Raw genomic sequence first — 20,745 nt, 5'->3', positions numbered from 1 at the left:
TGGTGCAGCCCAGATGGTTCTGCTGACTTCCACTGTTCTCTCCATTTGGTCTTGACCCAGGTGGCCTTGGAAGTGTCAGCTGTTGTTGTGCTGTTGTTGTGCTGAGCAGCGTCGTGACTTTAGGCGCACGCGTCATGGTGTCTCTGTGACGATCTTATGGAGGAGGTGGGATTCACTGGTCTGTGCCTTTCGGGAGAGGGCCTGCATGGCTGCTTCTCGTCTGATGTTAGCTGGAGCGATGCCTGCGAGGATGAGCAGTTGGTTTACTGGGGTGGCTCGCAGACACCCCAAGACAGTCCGCAGGGCGCTGTTGAGGGCGACATCCAACTTCTTGACATGGGGGCTACGGCACCAGGCCGGGGCACTGTACTCGGCCGCTGAGAACACCAGGGCCAGCGTGGACATGTGCAGTGTCTTCGTTGTGGCTCCCCAGGTGGTGCCAGCTAAGCGGCGTATAAGGGCGGCACGGGCACTTGTCTTCGCCGTGGCACTGGCCAGGTGTTGTTTGAATGTTAGTGTTCTGTCAAGCTTCACACCGAGGTAGGTGGAAACGGGCTGATGCATCAATACGTAGAGCTAAAAAAAGACAATATCTACAAAACATAAAATTATTCCAAAGTAATTTGACTTGAGGGAGACTGTACAGCAATACAGACTCATAATTTACTAACAGACTTATATAAGAGTATATAAATATCGTGTATTAACGATTGAAGATTGTATTCTCTTCTATGCACTGTCAACACTGGGTATCCAAATAACGAATAAAAACAGGGTTGAAAATAAGTACCAAATAAAACAAGTACCAAAGCTTCTATTAAAACTGCTAACAAGCCTCTAATAAGAGCTGGTTGTGGTGCTTTTTATGAATTAGCTTCTGGATCCAAAAATGATAACCGGATATACATGGTTGTCATAAGAAATTAAAAATTCTCAAGAAGAGGAGCTCTAAAATTGAAATACCGCAATGCTTCTTTTTGTTACATGCATAGATTTCAATGTTATGCGACTGAACCTTCAGCCTTTGAGATAGACAGCTCAAAAACGACAGCATAGCATTCACTGTGATCATAATTCAATGTGTGTGCGTGTGTGTGCGTGCGTGCGCAGCTCTGTCATGCATATGCATGACCTTACTGCAGCAACAGAAGCAGCAGTGAGAGGATCATTTAATCGTTCCAACACACTGATCCACCAGGGCTCCTCCATTATCCATCTGATTACCTTCTCAAAGTTCAATGCGCACACACAAAATCATATACAGTACTGTGATTGGCCCATATTGTTTCTGTGACATATATTTGATGTGAATGGTTGAAAATGAACAGAGTGGTTGAGATGAGTTAAGGAAATATAATATGTAGTATATAGTATGGCCAATTAGATGGATGAATGTTTAACAGAAAGTCCTAGTCTAGTTTCATTATTGTGGGAGTTAGTTATAGGCTTTCTCCCCACACCAAACTGGAAAATCCTTCAACCACACACATTGACTTCAGTCCACATAAAAATCTATTCTTCACCGGTCAAGCAAATGCCAATGCAAATGCCGTGCAATAACTCCAGAACTTCCCCCCTGTAGACTCAATAAAGTACAATAAAACCCCTGGACATCTGAATTTTCATAAAGGCCATTTAAAATAACTTGTCATTTTGCCTTCAGACAGAGCTTGTTAATTTTATGTATGGGACGTAAATGCATAGGTGAGGGAGTTTTGCGCCGTGTATATCGTAAGCACTCTTTCTTCACAATAAGATGGAGTTCACTGTGTACTGTACGTATACAGTTGTGCTACAAATATGTACTATAAATACTAATACTCAAATCTATTGTGCATGTTTTCAAAATGTCGAAAGCTAATCATTGTTTGATGGTTTACTTTGTGACATGCCAGATGAATGGCGACAAATTTGGCCAACACAATCCCTTCCTACAAATGCAAACGCACTGACAGCTTGGCAGGACCAGTAGGAGGATGAAACCACCAGAGGCTCTACTACTCCATGTGTAGGCGGTGTCTTCGCTCATCCGAGCACACACCATGTAAACATGACGACTGGAAAGCAAAAGTCTTCCTGCTACAGCTCTTCTCGCTCTGGTCACAGCACTGAGCACCTCGCTACCCCAACAGATTTATGCTTTTTACACATAACATTAATGGGTTTTAGCTTTTTGCTTTCACCGAATTATGCCAGCAGCCAATTTAAAAAAAAACTGATGACTGTTAGTTCCGGGTTTTATTTCTCCAGAAGGCCAACAGTGGGTGGTGGATATTCTATTCTTGATTGTGTCGCAGTCAAACATAGAACCTCAAGCATGAGCTGTTGATGGGAAGAAATGTGACAGCCACCATTTGAAGGAATGTCTTGACTGCAGGGCAGTGTAACTTTCACACACTGTGTATACGTGTGTAAGACGTGGGAAACAGGCAAGGGTAGCGGCCCTTGAGGACCTAAGCTTGACATGAACCTGAATTAAACAATGTCAAATGAAGCTAAAACAATTCACGACTCTCTTGTTCTTGACAGTGTCATGGCTTCAATTACATTATCTTCTCCCCACCGATATCGTGTAAACAGTTTATTCTTTCTTTCCTCCCACTCGACTGTCACATGTACAACTTCCTATCTGCTAATACAGACACGCACACACACACACACACACACACACACACACACACACACACACACACACACACACACAAACATGAGCTGAGATGGTCTGCTCAAGTCTGAGGAATGAATAGAAGCATCACTATGTTTACTCATCTGCTGTGGACTGTTTGACAACTTGTCTACATTTACACCGTGCTGATGCGCAGGCCCACACACAAGCACTCACACACACACACACACACACACACACACACACAAGCACACAGACACACACACAGAAATATCCTGTATTTACTGTATAAGTTCACCAACAAATTCCTACATCAAATGTACCAAATGTAGTCACAAATACAGCCTCAGCACTTTTGTGCAATTTGCATTGAGCCTGAATCTTAGTTAACCGGTTGCCTTTTGACTTGTGAGTGGACATTGATTTCAGCACCACTCAGTTTTAATTACACTTGAGCAGACTCCACTCCAGGGATGCTGGAGAAGGTTTCTCAGTCAATCAACCAAGCATCTTTGCCCCACATAAAGGACGATCTAATTAAGTCTAAAGGTTCACAGAAAGGACTTTTGGTCTGTTGCTTTTTTTCGTTGTTGGTCTTGTGTCATGATGCAAATCTGCATCAACATATTTTTTATGAGTCCGAATTACCCTTTTTTTTTTAATATATTATATATATATTTATATGTTTTCATTTATTTATATAGAAGGGAGACGTAGGGCTTGAGTGGTTAGCACATCTAAATTTAAAAAACATTTTTTGCCCTCCAAAGATTTCTATGATTAAGGTTCTGTTTGAACAATTATCATATTATCACAAATTATTAGAGTTAAATCTGTATACAATTGATAATTATCTACAATAGATATAGCTAATAGGTTATTTTATTCCATTTTATACACCACTGTGAATTAATTATAAATGAAATGTACTGTGCACTGGATTTCTTTGTTGATTATGTTTATGCTTCTGTTAACATTAGTCACACTGTTTTATTAGCAATTAAAAAGTTTTGATAAAATGTAATGATACTCAGCTAATGTCTTAAAAGTGGCATAAAATACAAAGAAAGTACCATCTGAATAACAATCCCATCTCAGTGCAACAATGCAATCTGAGACGATTGCTTTCTTGAAAGCATTTATTATTTATTTAGCATTATTTTTTTAAAAGCACCCAAACGTAAAGCCAACCAGCAAAGTATTATCTCAACTTGTATTCTTTGCACTTAATGTAGCAGTATGCGTACCTTTCTGCACTGTGGTGGTGCCCATGGACGGCTGCCCCAGGCTAGCTTTCGGTTCCCATTTCCCCTCATCTGGGTGAAATACTTCCACTGATGCCAGCGGGGTCTGTTGCTGATTCATTCCTCCCAAGACCATGACCTGCCCCCCCAGCGCCACGGCGGCGGCACCTGCTCGCGCTGTGGGCAGAGGTGGCATCTGGCTCCATGTCTGGCTCTCCACATCAAGCACCTCCACACTGTCCAGGGGCATGCCAGTCTCACTGCAGCCCCCCAGCACGTAGAGCAGGCCTTCGTGGTAGATGGGAGTGCAGTAGACTCTGCGCTGGGACATGGGGGGGAACTTCTCCCAGTGCAGGGACTTGACAGGACTCACCGCCATCTCCTGCACAGGCATGTCTCCGAGACTGATAGGAGGGGGGACACCATCACACACCGAGCTGAAGTGAGGAAGGATGGAGGAGAGAGTGTGAAACGGTGGGAAGTACATTGTATATTGCTCAATTTTGCTAACTTTAAATTTAATTCCATCCTTCTAAAATGGATGGCTGGAGGAGTACCTAACTTATTTGAGCAATTGCTTGTAACTATAATCGTGTTTGCCAACCGTTGCTCAAGCAAAGCATATTGTCGGCCACATGACACATTTGGCCATGAACACGTGTTTGTATTTTTCTATTGATATTGTCACAAAAACTTCAACTAGATGGGAGGAAAAAGACCCAATAAAAATACCAATGTGTGTTTTAAATAGTGTTCATTTTCACCAAAGATTTCAATATGATTGGGTCAACGATATGGTTTAAATTACAACAATGACACACCACTAAATAAAAAAAGAATATATGATCAGGGCTCTATAGGATTTATTTTTTATTTTTTTTTAAATCGCTGAACAAGATAATCAAATGAACAGTAATAATAAAAACATATTAGTTTGGCATAGGTCAAAAGCAAAAGCATGTAGGCATCCAGGAGAGAAAGCGTAGGACAGAAGAGAGGTGGAAGTGGAAGGTATTAGAAAGTAGGGGGTAAAAAACTGAATCTCACCTCTCTTCCAGATGTCACGTCCGCCCCTATATAAATATTTTATTCCTACGGCTGTTGGTTTGTGAGCAGCAAAGCCATCTGCCCTTCACAAATTGTTTCACCCCTTTTCTCTGGCTGTCTTTCCCTCAGTGTGTCTTACAAGGAGCTTATTTGGACTTGAATATATCCTTCAAGGAGGGTGTCTTCATGTTTAACGACTAATCCCACAAAACCTCAAGCAGCAACCAATCTCAAAAAAAGGAAATGAGGAAGGGTCATAGTTTAATATAAAAACTTCACAAGAGCAAATATAAAGCGGACGTCCAAAAAAGCTTCTCCTGCCTTAATTAGGCAACGTCTCCATTTCCTGGAGGAATATCGTTGGACTCATAAGAGAGCACACGCACGCAAGAGCTTTGGAGAAGGTCCCTCGATGAGGGCCAACCTGCAAGAACACACAGAAACATGGTTTGAGTCAGAGGATAGAAAATTGTCTAAAATGAGGAGGCAAAACATCAGAAGTCTGCATGAAAAGACAGTGGGGGTGGTTCTACTGGATGCAGTTTTTATTCAAATGACTTCAAGACATCCTACACTGTTGATCACCCCCCTCCCCGATGCAGTTACTAGGGCAACATATGAACCATTGTTTGAGTGCTGTATTTGGGGCCACCTGAGACATTTACATAATTCAGCTGAGATGTGTTTAACAAATCAAAATGGAGGGATGGATGATGGGACCGGTTTTGACAACATGAGTGAAATACAATATTCCTTTTTTTTATGCTTTCAACATGTTCTTGCGTCTCATTACATGAGGGAGGTTTGTGTGTTTATCTTCCATTCATTTTGAAACTTCTGTTTGAGCGTTGTTAACATATTGCTTGACTCACTGCATGTTACACTGCTAACAATCACCAATTCAGAGTTCACGACAAAGGCATACGTGACAATTGCAATAAGCGGCTGTGTTATTGGTCGATGTTGTGGTGCACACAATGTTTCATCTTTAAAAGAGATATATTACAAGTTGTCAAATGTTGAAAATGACACAGAGCAGAGGGGGCAGGTGCAGATGAGCAAAGGAAGCTCGAGAAAAAGCACAAATCCTGCTTCCCCTGTGGTGCTCACGTAGCAGTCTAGTCAATTTGTATTGTGGGCATGACTTTGGGGAAGTTGGAAGAATTAAATGAATGTCTCCTAATTCAGTGTTAGCACAGGTGCAGTGGGAGCTCGGCTCTTGTGTCTCTTTAGACCTTTAAACACTGTTACTCTGACAGTCAGTTGGCTTGAAGAAGAGAGATAGCTATGTTATGCTCGGGGTTTACTTTGGTTTATACAACCAAAGTACTATTTGAAATTCAAACGTTTTCTACAATAAAATGATAGGCTGGCATGTTAATCGATAAACAGTCGAAGACTTTTTGAAGGCAAAGAAATGGCCAAGTCAGTCATGAGCTTGTCAACAGAACTATGTTTCTCAACATGTATTGGACCAATGCACATATTTAGGGGAGGCGTGGTTCAGTGGTAGAATGGTTGTCTCCCAACCCAGAGGTTGAGGGTTTGATCACCAGCCATTGTGACCTTGTCAAATTATCCTTGAGCAAGACACTGAACCCCCGGTTGTCACACCTGACCACACACTGGATTGTTTGCCACTCAACATTCTAAACATCATGATCATATCTATAAATGTGTCACTAGTCCAAATATTAACCTCCGGAAACAAAATCTAATAGCATGTCTGCGTGAAGTCTGCATGTTACAGACTACTCATGTGATTTCCTTAACTTTAGCTCCTAAAATGACGGTTTGTTCAATGCATGTTTTTATCTTATAAAATTATGATCATCATGACATCATTCATTCATTGAACTTTTTGGCACACACAATTTACAGCATTGTAACACTATTGTTATTTTGTTTCCAACAGGCCAAAAACTCCCTTGTACTTCTGACTTTGTACCGTATTTAGACTACCAAGAGACCCAAAAGTAAAATTGCACAGTTTTCAGACCAATAATGATCTCTTGGAGTGCTCCGTCAGCCACCAGCCCTCTCTGATCTTTCTGGCAACCATGAAAGAGATCTTTCTGAATAAGAAGCACGCATCCCTGAAACGGCAATGCACACACACTTATATTCACAAAAAGGAGCTTAGAGATTTAGAAAAGAGGTCGAGCTATTTTGAGGTGCCCATGAACTTTTCCGGAACTAAATTTAACAGCGGTAATGAAAGCTTCCGGCTGAATAGCTGCGCAACAGGAAGCGAAGGAACAAATGAAAAATGCTAAAAATGATTATTGGAGTTCCCAGCATGAAGTGCCTCCTTGTAGATCACGGGTGGCCTTACCCATTCTAAGGACTCGCTGCCTGTCTCATTGCATTTTCTTCCAAAGAATCACTACAAGGAGAAAAACGCACCATGACTAAGAGGCAAACGGGACAAAATGTTAAGTTCACAAACATGGATCTGAATGCATCTGCCATACCAGACTCATCGATTTCCTTATCAACACGTTCAAAACAGAAATACTAAATTAGAGAAAAGTCCATATGCTTTGCAATGCAGTTGTTTCACTCCTGAAAATGAATGACGTGAAGCAACTGTTTACTATTACATTTCCTGTTGCCAACCTAGACAAGCTTAAAAGGACTATGTTAAAAACCAACAAACAAAAATGCTCCCAAACACTACCAGATGCAAAAAGAGCAAGACCAGTGCTGAAAATAATGAGAAAGAAAGTACAAACATTTAAAGGGCGCCTTTAGACAGTATGCTCAGACATCTTCCTAATGAAGGAGCAGTGTTTAATAAACAAGGGAAATGATGGCCTGAGTAAGAGTCCGAGATGGCCGAGAAATGGTGCACACTGCACAGACATCCGTGAGAGGCCAAGTCAGCGGCTGACTCATGGCATCAACTTTCCTCTCCAAAAAGGAAGTGTGGCACACTCTTGAGACGTGCTTGCATAACAAAAGGTCAAATATGTTTACATTTTACTTCCTACATTCAAAGAAGTAGTCTCCTCTCTAAACTGAAAAAGTCAAGGCCTTTAGTACAATTGAAAAATAAATATTGTGCCAACGTATGTATTAACTCATTTAGGGTGGTCCATCATCATAGCTGTTTTTGGCAGAATCTATACAACCCAGTCTTACTCCTTTCTGGTTGCTACAGTCCACATATGGAGCGGAGGTTTGATGTTATCATAATTCAAAGGAGAATTGCATCAACTTCCAGATCTCTCTCCTTAAGCTTATTACTCTCCATCACTCTCCTGAGATTTTTTCATATTTTCATTACTTGAGTCTAATGGATCCCAAGGCAACAAGAAGTGAGTGTCAGGCATTATCACCAGGCCATGATGCACTTAGTGTATATGAAGTCACTTTGAATTCAACTGAAACTATGTGTAGTCCCCACAGAGCAGTCATGGACTCGAACACTAAGATAAATCCCCTGGAAATAGCCTCGTTCGTCTCAGATGTGATTTTCTTCAAAATCTATTGGTTTCGTTCTTTGATTTAGCTAGAGCACATAGATCAATTCAAGATTGTGCCTTCCTGCTGTGGTACAAATCAGAAAATGAACTTTGGTTGAGTTTTCCTGATTGAAAATCCTACAAAATCACATCGAATTTGATCCTGTACAATTTAAGTGGCACGTTGAATCACATTACACAAGACATTATGTTAAAAGAAAAAGAGCAGCAAAATGTTGTGGCAAGCAGCATTCAAGTCTGGTAGCCATGCAAACATACGCGAAACGGTCTCGGTGATATCTGCCTATGACCACTAATGAGATTTTTTTTTCTGTAGTCCTGATACTGTAATCCCCTTACATCATACCATAGCATCACCAGCAATTCTGGTTTGATAAAGAGCATGTCATCACATCTTTTATCAGGACTTTTCATCACATGCAATATGGGACTAGAGGGGCAAAATAGCACTTTTGTGTTACATAAGCATGTCTGAGCATGATCACACTGATGGGAAATTTGTGTCATCTGAACTATTAAGATGTTGGTATGATTGTCCAGCAAAGATTGCTGCAAGCAGCTGTCTGCTACGAACAGTGTCCATATGATCCAAGAGGTATTTTAGGTTAGAACCGAAGAAGAACCTTGCCGCCACAGTCTACATCGCTTCCAGGGTGAACGCGACGACGAGACCTAACCAAAAGAGAAGGAGGCAGGACATTCACAGTCTGCTTTATGAATGAACCTTTTGCATCCTTCTGCCACGGGTTGATTGTGACTGACCTTAGCAACCATTTTAAATACTGCCAAAGTGGGGGGAAATCCAGGAGCAAATCTTAAAACTAAACATCAAGCAACACATCATTTGGAACCTCATAAAAAAAAAACTCATATTGTAGCTTGGCATTAATTTAAAACTGCCCCAAACACTGGGCCAGTGAAAGGGAAGTCAAACTTGTGCAATATTATTACAAGTTCAATCTGTGGCTATATGATCAAATTAGACAGAGGAAGGGCAGAGTTGATCCCTGTGAGCAGCATAACCTTGATATGCTACATATGAGGAGAGGAAGGAACAAATAATCCTATTCATGGTGATCATTCTTTTCCCCAATATAATTAACAGTCTGTTCCCTGATTACAAGACCACTCGTTCGCTCTTCACATAATTCATGAAGGTAATTACAGTGCAAGATGACAAAGAGAATACGAGCAAACGTACTACAAGTAAATTCGTCCTGGCTGCTTCAATTTTTCTAATAAATGAAAGACGAATGTATCTTTAAGACTAACTTCATCAGACGCTCTACTCTATATAAATGAATTAGTATTCAAATAAAACTGAAAATCTTTGAAGCAATTCTTGAGCGTATGTCTGTGAGACCTCACTTCCTATTCTAACATTATACATCAAGTTGGAAAAACCTCCCGGTTTTTTTTGTTTTTTTTTCCTTCATTTGGGCATGCAGGCCTACAGCAATTGGATGAGAGCATGAAATGTAATTTTTTTTGTATCCATATTCTTCTGTTTTTGCTACAATGTATATTTGAAGGTGGCCCAAACATCTGAACAGCCATCAGGTGATTAAAGCTTGTGAAATGTATGGCCAACCAGCCACTTGTCAAAGTGTAGAATTTCTTTTGAGCAACAATGCTATTACTATGGGTTTGATTGTTTACCAGAAGTCATTTAGAACTGGGGAGGATTTGTTCACTGTTATTTGTGTGTCCGACCTGATTTGCCATACTGCTACTTTATATGAGCTGTATGAAAAGGATTTAATAAAAGAAAACTGTTTTGATTTAAAACTTTGTAATATGTTTCATTTAAGATAACGAGCTCTTGTTTTTTTTTTTTTATTCACGCAGGTCTGGTTGAAATTAACCTCCCCCCCCCCCCTAGAATTTCAGAGTGATTTGGAAAACAGCTCTTTATATGGACTTGGCAGCATCAGACTTTATAACACACTTGGGTGATTTTGTAAAACAGTGCCCGCATGGCAACACAAAGACAAAATAGCGACCAAACAACTGAACCAGATAATTGTGGGGAGGATGCATTGAGCGACCAGAAATGAAAAGCGAGATATGCAAAATTGTCACAACTACACAACAGCAAATGACATCCCATTGCTTTGTCGAATGGCCACTCTCGGTTGAATTGTTTCCTGGCAATTGAATGTTTTCCATCTGTGCCACCAAGAGGCAACAACGTGTCCCAGAGGTTGAACGTCCATCCGTTGCTCCGGCCCAGCTCACATAAGTGACACCGAATGACAAAAGCATTCTCCACTTCACTAATGAATTTGAAACCCCACACTGCTTGTTTCACTGACATGCGTAGCAGCTAATCTGCCGGACGTAATCCTCCTCATTTTGGCTGGCCGCGTAACAATTGATGGAGGATTTTTTAAACGGAGAGCTGCACTCATTTGCACTCAATTCCAACCTTTCAAACCGAGTGACACCGTCAAAATTGTTGGATCCAATTGAAAAATATGAAATGGTTTGCTCACAACTATTACATGGGTTTCAACAAACTTGTTGACCAGCAACTGACCGGTGTCATCCATCGCCATCAGGGCTGGCAAACCCATTATCAACCTAACAAAGTCCCAACACATTGTCATGTGTCATGTCTGAAACAGTTTTGCAGCAGAACAAAAATATAGAATGTCCAAAATGCATTACAAAGTTTGGTCCTAAATTAGCAAGTCAGGATCCCTTGTGAACAGTCGTGTTTTTTAATATAGTCAGAAAATAAAAGGAACTCACAGGAGAACATGCAAACTGCACACGGAAAGATCAGAGCTGAGATTTAAAGTCACGAGAATCTTCCATTGTGATGCTATTGTGTACAGTACGTTCATCACCCTGTCATCTTAAACTAATAAGAAACAATCACATTATTTGTCACTCTTGGCTCAGGGCTGCCATTGATTTGTGTGCCCAAAGCCAGAGGAGGAGGCTTACACTGTCTAGGTGCCTTTAATACTATGAATTCCTTTCTGATTATGATCTCCACTTCTCCTCCTACAACTATAATGAGTCTTTTTTCCTTTTGAAATGATAATGCTGCCGAAATGTTGCACCCTTACAAAAAACGAGTCGCTCATCTATATCATTTTTATGCCACTTATGCAAAATTTATAATACTTTCAGCTGTTTGTCACGTTTTCATCAAAATGCCGCAAGAATCATACCGCGTTGTTTAGCCATGTTGAGTAACCAATATAACCAATCAAGCAATCAAAGGTTCTTAAGATAACAAATGAGCCATTTGTTACTTATCACGATATTCCTTGATATTTGAATTGTACGCCATGTAATCAGCAGCACTTCAGTTTTTGTGTGTGGTTGGCTTGGACTATAAATCAAACGGATATTACGTATACATAAGTTAAATACTTGAATTGGACCCTCAACGAACGCACAATTTATTAGTTGGGGCTGAAGAGAATGCACGTCGGCAGATGTCACACACAAAGCATTAACACTGCACTGTACATGACAGGCTACATAAGACTGCAGTGTTCTGACTCCATCTGTTCATTTTGTAATTCCGCAAATCAATCCAATTTTTAATCCATAGTAAAATAACGGTCACGTGTCAGGTCAAACACACACATGACCTGCTAAGCCAGTGGACACTTTTACTTTCATTTGTGCATTTATGCTGAGAGCAAGGGAGCTTACGGGCGTTCTCTCAGAAAAAGACATGACAAATAATGCCAGTGTGAAATAAAATATAGATTTGCTTAACAAGCGGAGAAAACAACCAAGTAGGTCACAATGCAACATCAAAGTTTGGAGTGATGGAAAAAAGATGAGTTGTAGTATGAATTGTGAAAAGTGATGTTATTCATGACGGAGTCAATCAGGACTTATAGCTTGAAGTGCCATAAATGACTGACAAAAGAAGAGGGAGCTCACCATAAATTCAGAAAAGTCGACGAGATTTAGTGGAAGAATTATGGCTGCCTCGTGCAGTTCGACGAAAGTCAAAATATTAACTAAGCTACTATGTCTCACGGGTACAGTGGCGGTGCAATGAAATATTGCTAGATGAATAGCTTTCTGGCAGCAGCATTCAAAAGTGAAGATATGCTATGGGATAAAGTCAAAGTTAAAGTCCCAATGATCGTCACACACACACCTGGGTGTGGTGAAATTTGTCCTCTGCATTTAACCCATCCCCGTGTGATTTTAATCCATCCCCTGGGGGAGAGGGGAGCAGCGAGCAGCAGCAGTGCCGCGCTTGGGAATCGGTTGGTGATCTAACCTCCCAATTGCAACCCTTAATGTTGAGTGCCAAGCAGGGAGGCAATGGGTCCCATTTTTATAGTCTTTGGTATGACCCGGCCGGGGTTTGAACCCACAACCTTCCAGTCTCAGGGGGGACACTCTACCACTAGGCCACACTGAGCTGGTTTCTGATAAGAATTAGAATTAAGTGCAGGAAAACAAATATATTCAGTCAATCAAAAATACTCAAGGGGGGGCAGAATTCATGAGTAACTTCTTAGCTTCTGAATTCAATTATTTTTTACATGCTCACTTTATTGTCCTTGCGTAGTATGTACGTATGCCTGCACACTGGATGAGGCATTATGCTCCTTTACTTGCACTATGTTTTTTTTTTTTTTGTTAATTCAGTCTATTTACATTCGAATTAGTCAATTGTGGTCAGCCCGATACAGACCAATACAGATGAAATGAGGAGGAAAAATAACAATTACATGCAGTCGAGTGTAGTAGCTCTGTGCCCAGCCATAGCTGTCGCCATGGAGACAGTACATTCATTTATCTTTACGTCACAGTAAACATTCATTATTTTATTGAAAAGATGGCATCTTGTCATGTAAAAGTACTTCGAGCCATACGTATGAGAGTACAGGGTGCAATCTGTAGCAGCCATGACAGTTTAGATTGTACAACTCCAGAATTTGAACTGTGGTATGTGTAAAGCTGACCATGCATGTGGTGCGTGCGCATCATCTTGTCATATTTTTCACAGTGTTAGTTCAAAACAAAAATATTTGTGGATACAGTAAGCTACACGAAAAAGCTGCCTCACTTAAACTATGCATTCCGACCTTTGATTCACCTCCTTTTAGAGCGTAAACACTTGGTCTTTCTTTTTCTTGCCCTCACTCAAACCCAATCTGTCACAGTACATCTGGCTATGTTGCTTTATAGTGCCCGACTGCGGCATGAGCCACAAAAAGGCCATATGGGGACATTCAGCTACGTTTTCCCCACGTGGCTCAGCAGCTTCCTAGCAGTGTTCTTCCTTAAATAGATGGGAGGCAAGACAAAATTAAGGTTAAAAAAAAAAAACACTAGGGAGTATAGATGAAGAAAGAGAAAATAAACAAACAGAAGGTCTGGGAGGGTAGTGGAGAAAAATTAAAGCGGATGGCAAAATATATAACGCTGGCAGAGGCGACTTCCTAGATGGTAGCTGAGGCGACTTCCTAGATGGCAGCTGAGGCAATGTAATTTTAAAAATGACAGAAGGTGGTTTGCTTGAAATTTTAGACTCTTTAGAGACTTTAAAAAGGAAACCTATTGTGAACCTTTTTAATTGCTTGTATAGTGTCAACCAAATATTTTTCTACCTGCCCTTTTTGGACTTTTTTTCATCACTTTTAATTTAGAAGGAAAGAAAATGGATGTGAAGTAAGGATCTTCCTTTGAGGAAGTTGAGGATGATAAAGGAATGATTAGAGTTAAGTTAAGGCTTCATTAGTTAGGAACCATTTTGTTATTGTCAATGTACATATTCTAAAAGTCTGTTTGGAAATGTTTTGATGCATTGTTGATGGTTGTCTTTAAATAGGGTATTGTCATATGATACTATTATTGACAAATTTGAATGCTACTATTGTAGTGTGTCCCAAGTAAATCTTAATTAGAAAAATGAACAAACTTTTGTTCCCCAAAAGTGGGGGCTATATCAGGCTTTTTGTGTGGGCTTTTTGATGGGTCTAAACTTATAATCATGCTCGATTGGTGGGGTCACAAGCTTACGTTAAATCATTTATGAGGGTGTTAATTAGGGCCACAACCCAATTTTAAAAAGATCCTCTCAGCTGGTTAAAGCCGTGTGCCCTCTTTACCACCGCAGCTTCAGTACCGTCGCAGCCTCAGCATGTAATGGTTGCTTGGCAACCAGCAGCAGGGCATCTCAGCCGACTGGTTGGTTATCCAATACTACTTTTTTTGTTGTTCTACTTGCAGTCTACGTGTGTGTATGTGTTTTTATACTGAGTAGAATGTAGAATGGATGCATAACTATAGAATGGGTGATTGGGGATCTGGTAGATCTGTGGTGTCACTTAACACTTAAAATACTGTTCACAACTCAAGCAACTAGTATTCAAACTTTTTTTTTTCTTTTCTTCTGATAGTGTTAAGGCCACTGCTCAACATTGATGGACACAAACATTAGAAAAACTATTGACTTAATGTATAGAAAATTGGAGGCTCCATGTCAAAACACTTCACATCCAATCTAACCGGTGTTGGTCTGTATTTACAGCTGCCTTGTCATTTGATTTATCAGCCATATTTTGCCAGGTTTTTACAAGTACCTATGGGAGCGTCATGTTCCCCTGAACTCGTGTGAATTTTGTGGTGGCAGCACTCAAACGAAACCATCAAAGGACACAGTTGCCGTGAACGGATGCATTGCTGCGCCTCTGGCAAAGTCAAGATAAAGCACACAATTCCAAATGGCAGGCATGTGGCACGCAGCCAACTCTGGCATACACGAGCGCACACACACGCACGTGCGCGCAAATGTAGAAGCAATCATTCGAAAATAGTAATTCGCTCCAAAGCTGGATTATTTGCTGTGCACTCCAAACGGTTATTTTTCGCCACTAAATTGCTCAGTCGTCAAACATCGCCCGCAAATGGTGATTTTCTCCTAAATCTGTTTGTCATTTCTGCATAATTCCAACTCTGCAATTTTTTTACCGCTTTAATTTGAGAATTTTACTTTATAGCAGCATTAAGCGTTTCACACACACAGAAGATGGATGTTATTCATCCACATACTTTATTTCCTGCATAATATCTCGAGGGCCAGGGAGGTTTCACTGGCGGAAAAGGACTATGTATCACAGTTGCCAAATTAGTAGTAGTATGCTACGAACCGAGAGTGTTTAAATGAAGATCGACGTGTCCCCTGGGAAATTGGAAAATCAAGAGGCCATTCACTTGAAAATGAACAGCTGTTGTTCTATGGAAGAGGAAAGATTTGGAAAATGATTTGCTGATACTGACCTTTGATGACGATATCTACAGTATAACGTTATCCCGAATTTCATAGAAGTCTCACAAACAAAGTACGTTGTATCGGATCAGATATGTGACATCACCGGAACCAGAGTTTTGTTTATAAGCTATTTGTACCATCGCAAGTCCACTATGACAGAAACTAACTTTTTTTTTTAACTTGCCCAAAAAAATCCAAAAACACTTTCTTCACATTATCAAGTGGAGCTCTGTTAATTCTTTCCAAATACCTGCATGTTTCTAAATGATGGCTTTATTTATTTAGGGAGTAAAATCCAAAGCTTTTTGGCCCCATGTGAAAAAGTGATTTCCTCCTGGACCTAATAAGTGTTTGTTACCACTCTTGGCAGCAATAACTGAAATGAAATGTTTGTGATAACCGATGATGAGTCTTTTACATAATATGGCGGAATGGTGGCCCACTTTTATTTGAAGAAAATATTTTAACTCGGTCATATTAGAGGTTTTTTTCTTTCTTTCATCAATTGCCCATTTAGAGCAGATCATAGCATCTAAATTGGACGAAAGTCTGGACTTCTACTTAGCCACATCTTAACCTTCATTTTATTGTTTACTTTTAAGACATTCAAATGTGGATTTGCTAGTTTTGACAAACTTGGTCAATAGAGATGATTCTGATATTTTACCATGAACACAAAAGTGGCCATTTTAGTGTGTTGGTGCAAGCACTGAACACAACAATAACATTCTTTACACCATACACAAACATGTCAATGTCACAGTGTATCATGCAAATATGATTCCAGCAAGATGTGAATATAAACTGAGATGAAACCGCGTTGATCTTGCGGGATAAAATTCCCAACTTTCGGAACTGCTACAAGGAATGTCATTGTTTGAGAAGTTTGATGTTGTTGAATAATATGCAGTATGTGCTCTGCGATTGGCTTGCAACCAGTCCAAGCACCACATCTGGCCTGCAGTCAACTAACTTTGACTCCGGCTCACCAGAAAACCTAATGAGAACAAGTGCTACAGAAAACAGATGCATAGATGAAAATGATTGCTCTTACGGCTGATAAAACTGAGAAGATAATAGATCATAAATTGACATGATCACTTCCGCATATGGCCTCCTTGCTGCAAAGCTCTCTTGTTGGTGTAAAAGTCAACGTTGGCAGATAGGAGCGTCCAAACTGTCCACTGCATGCGTCCCACTTAATCTTCTGATGGGAAAGTTGGCTCTATTCCACACACATCCACCCAGGTTGATGTCTGCAATGTCCGCTTGTTTTTTTGTTCATGTGCGCGAGTGTGTATATGAAATTAATATGAAACAACAATCACATTTTAAAACGCTAGGTTACACACTATGGCTTCATTTTTCAAGGTGTGCACGTTTGATGACAACATACACAGCACGTGCGTTTTGTTGTCAAAATAAGTAGACTGACAAGAAAGCACATTAGAAAATAAAGCTTGCATAATCAGTCAACATTAAGAAATGATTCTTAAGAAAATATAACACCTTCATTCAACACTATGGTCACACCACAGAAAAAGCACAAGAAAAAAATACTTAACAATGCTTCAACTTCTGTATATTTGTGCTATTGAGGCTTAAGCGTCCTTGGGTCCCTTGAAAGCTGATGAATAAGTTTAAGTTATTGGTATTATCCACGCATCCATTTTCTATGCTGCTTATTTTCACAGATGAGCTGGCATCTATCCTTGATTTTGGGTGAGAGGCAAATACCCTGCACCGGTTGCCGGGCAATCAGAAGCCACATATATTCCGACTGCAAGACCATTTACAGTTAATCTCGGTTAACCTCAAGAGTATCTCTCGGGATGTACCTGGAGGAGAACATGCAAACTCGATGCAGGGAGGCCAGAGCCAGATCTGTTAAAGCTAAAGACGGACACAACAACTACTAGTATTATCATCAATAACAACAATAACCATAATAATAATAATAAAGAAAATGGTGTTCAACTTTGGAGCTTTTACAATACTTTATCCCTGTTAGGGACCAATGTATTCTCCAGAATGACCAATTAAACATTTGGCCAGTGAAAGCTTGCAATTTTTTCCCCTTGACTTCTTTTCAAAATTCATTATCCATAAAAATGATAGTAATCAAACAGGGGCAATTATGCAAAATGATGGGGAGATAATTAGGGTTTCCACACAAACATATTTGCTTTGTTACAAACAGTAAACTGCCTCTCGCTCTAATCAAACGGCTCTTAAACAGACAACATAGCTCAGTTTTAGTCTAGTGGAGGTCCTTGCTAAAGAGGCAAGCTTTTGGCAGAACGGCTAACTTGTTAACTCAATTGAAATGGCGTCACGCCAATGGGAATATCATTACAGTATTAAAATGAATGTACTGCAGTATACGCGTTGAGGCTCTTCAACTTGCCAAAGCTATTATTACTTTCTCATAGGATGATAATTCAGACTGACCAAATAGTTATTGTTGCACTTCTCTCATTTGATATATAAAAAAAAAACCAATCACACAGGGGAAAAAAAAAAACCAATCAGAGAAACAAAATGTGACTTGCGAGGTGGCCATCAAGTCTCCACATTTGTGGAAACACTCACTGTGTCCAAACTGTTAACTTCATGTACCAATCCATTATTTTTGGTGTACCATTACACCCCAATCGTATACATTACAACCATAAGTAAATGTGACTGTCGATATCAACAAGTTTGACACCGCTGACCCAAGTAGTGCATGACTCAATAATGTAATCCATCATTCGTGCAAGCTTGTGTATTTCTGAGTGCCTGCCTTCACGGTGCCTCCTCCTGAGTGAAGGTGGCATTTTACTGGCACAACGAGAGCCGCCAACACGCCGTGCAAGCCTGCCTGGAACCTGACGAGACAGACCCAGACGCTGCATGTCAGCTGTGATCCTCATCATGCTGATTAGCACATATGTTAGGACACGGAGAAAGGAGGGCAGGAGGGGTGCATTCGTTCTTCTCCACGTATGAGACTGAACCCATCTTTCAACTGTTTGGCCAGATGCAGGAAAAAGCAGCAGATGGCATCCATTTGGCTTATATGATTAAAAGAATATTCAGTTGCCCTGCAATATTTTCTATTACCACTGAAATAGTGGTAAACATTGTACCATGTTCTGCGGACATTGGGCAAAAAGCGGACAACACCCAAGAATGGCTGACAGTCAATCGCAGTGCACATGATATGATACGATGATGATTCATTCTCAAGCTCCCTGAGGATGAATTAAATTGCTGAGTTGATTAAAAAACATTTTCTTGACATTCTTGCTTAAGGTGTGGGGGGCGGTACCTTCTCTTTTGTCCTCTTTACCTGTCAGCGACAAAATTTCAGTCGTAGACTAAACAAGGATTGTTGTGGGTTTTGAGTAAATAATGACCTTTTGGCCTATTATCGACAATACATCTTGCTTTAATGAGAAAGCTGTAAATAAAAGGGCCCTAGTTGCAAGGACAGAAGAATAAAGACGGGTGATGCAATCGATGTCATTCACGGATAACATACTAACTAAGAAGGTGTGTGAAGGACAAAGTCATAAAGGCTGTCTTAGTTTACAGCACTAATGGAGAAAGCTTTTATTTTGCCTTTCAGGATGTCAAAACTACATCACTAGACAACTTCAATAACAAGACTTCATCAGATTGAAGGAAACCATCATTTCCCAAGGAAAAATAAAACTGTGATGTAAAAGGTAAGTGTGTACTTCAAGTTGTGGACAGTTTGTGATATCAATGTCTCTTCTGATCACATCTGAATAAGCTGCAATATCATGGAGCAAATTGCAATCTCATGACAGCAAGGCAAGTCAAGACTTGATTATGCTTAATTATACTGAGTTTTGATTGAAACAATTCTGTTTTACTATACGAGTAGTGAAAGGTCTCCCATACTGTAGTTTAGTTAACTCTCTGGTTTGAGGTAATTATATTACCGTTTTTTTCCGTGTATAGTGCGCAAAATTTAACTAATTTATTGTCCTAAAATCTGGGGTGCGCATTATACATGGGTACAAAAAAAAAAAATTTTGTCCCAATGATAGTCACACACGCAGGGAGGCAATGGGTCCCATTTTTATAGTCTTTGGTATGGTCTTAACTACTTCCTTTCTTCTCTGCTGTTCACTTCAAACACGCTCCATGCGACCGCAATGCTCTCGTATCAGACAAGGCTTGCTCGATCACCTGCTCGTTTGCTGTCTCACAATGTTCCCTACACAAATCCGAAACATTTGTTGCGGCTCCGAGTCACGACGAGGGGCAAGTTTTGGTTTCCAAGGGTGTTTTTATTCCTCTTCAACGTCTCTCCCATACAGAGCCGCCTCTTTCCCGTGCGCGGTGGTGCGTTTACGGGCAGTCGGAGAAATCAACGCCAACAAAAAAAAATACATCCAGCCTAGTTAAGACCATACCAAAGACTATAAAAATGGGACCCATTGCCTCCCTGCGTGTGTGACGATCATTGGGACTTTAAAAAAAAAAAAAAAATTCATAAAAATTGGGTGCGTATTATACATGGGTACAAGCTTTTTTCCAGCATCAGCATGCCATTTTTAGGGGTGCGTACTATACATGGGGGCGCACTATACACGGAAAAAAACGGTATACATTTATGACATGAAGTGTTAAACATCCATCCATCCATTTTCTGTACCGCTTAGTCCCCACTGGGGTCGCGGGCGTGCTGGAGCCTATCCCAGCCGTCATCGGGCAGTAGGCGGGGGACACCCTGAACCGGTTGCCAGCCAATCGCAGGGCACACAGAGACAAACAACCATTTGCACTCGCACTCACACCTAGGGACAATTTGGAGTGTTCAATCGGCCTACCAAGCATGTTTTTGGGATGTGGGAGGAAACACATTTTTAAGCCTTTAAATTGTAGTTTGCACAATTTGGGCATATATGCCCATAAAAGAAATGTTTAGATATTACCTTTTTTCTTTAAGGACACAGTTAAAATCACAAATAGACAAAGAAGCAGGAAATAGATCAACTGTTGAGTGCAGAAACACCACTTTCCAAATATGATTTAATCCTGAATTTCAATTGGACAAGA

General features: G+C 40.4%; 1 protein-coding gene across 1 annotated transcript in view; it reads right to left on the bottom strand.

Moving 5' to 3' along the window:
• The window catches only part of LOC133150416 (kelch domain-containing protein 8B-like), a 67,663-nt gene that overhangs the window by 46,266 nt on the left and 652 nt on the right, over positions 1 to 20,745 (bottom strand). The window contains exons 2-3 of the mRNA XM_061272929.1: positions 4,918 to 5,341; positions 3,874 to 4,307 (exon numbers count right to left, since the gene is read on the bottom strand). Coding sequence (XP_061128913.1) covers positions 3,874 to 4,264 — 391 coding nt within the window. The 5' untranslated portion in view covers positions 4,265 to 4,307; positions 4,918 to 5,341. The remainder of the gene's footprint in view (positions 1 to 3,873; positions 4,308 to 4,917; positions 5,342 to 20,745) is intronic.

Source organism: Syngnathus typhle, linkage group LG2, assembly GCF_033458585.1.
Source record: "Syngnathus typhle isolate RoL2023-S1 ecotype Sweden linkage group LG2, RoL_Styp_1.0, whole genome shotgun sequence".
Lineage (NCBI taxonomy): Eukaryota > Metazoa > Chordata > Actinopteri > Syngnathiformes > Syngnathidae > Syngnathus > Syngnathus typhle.
Note: the sequence above shows the minus strand (reverse complement) of the source record. Positions and strands in the feature narration are given on the sequence as shown.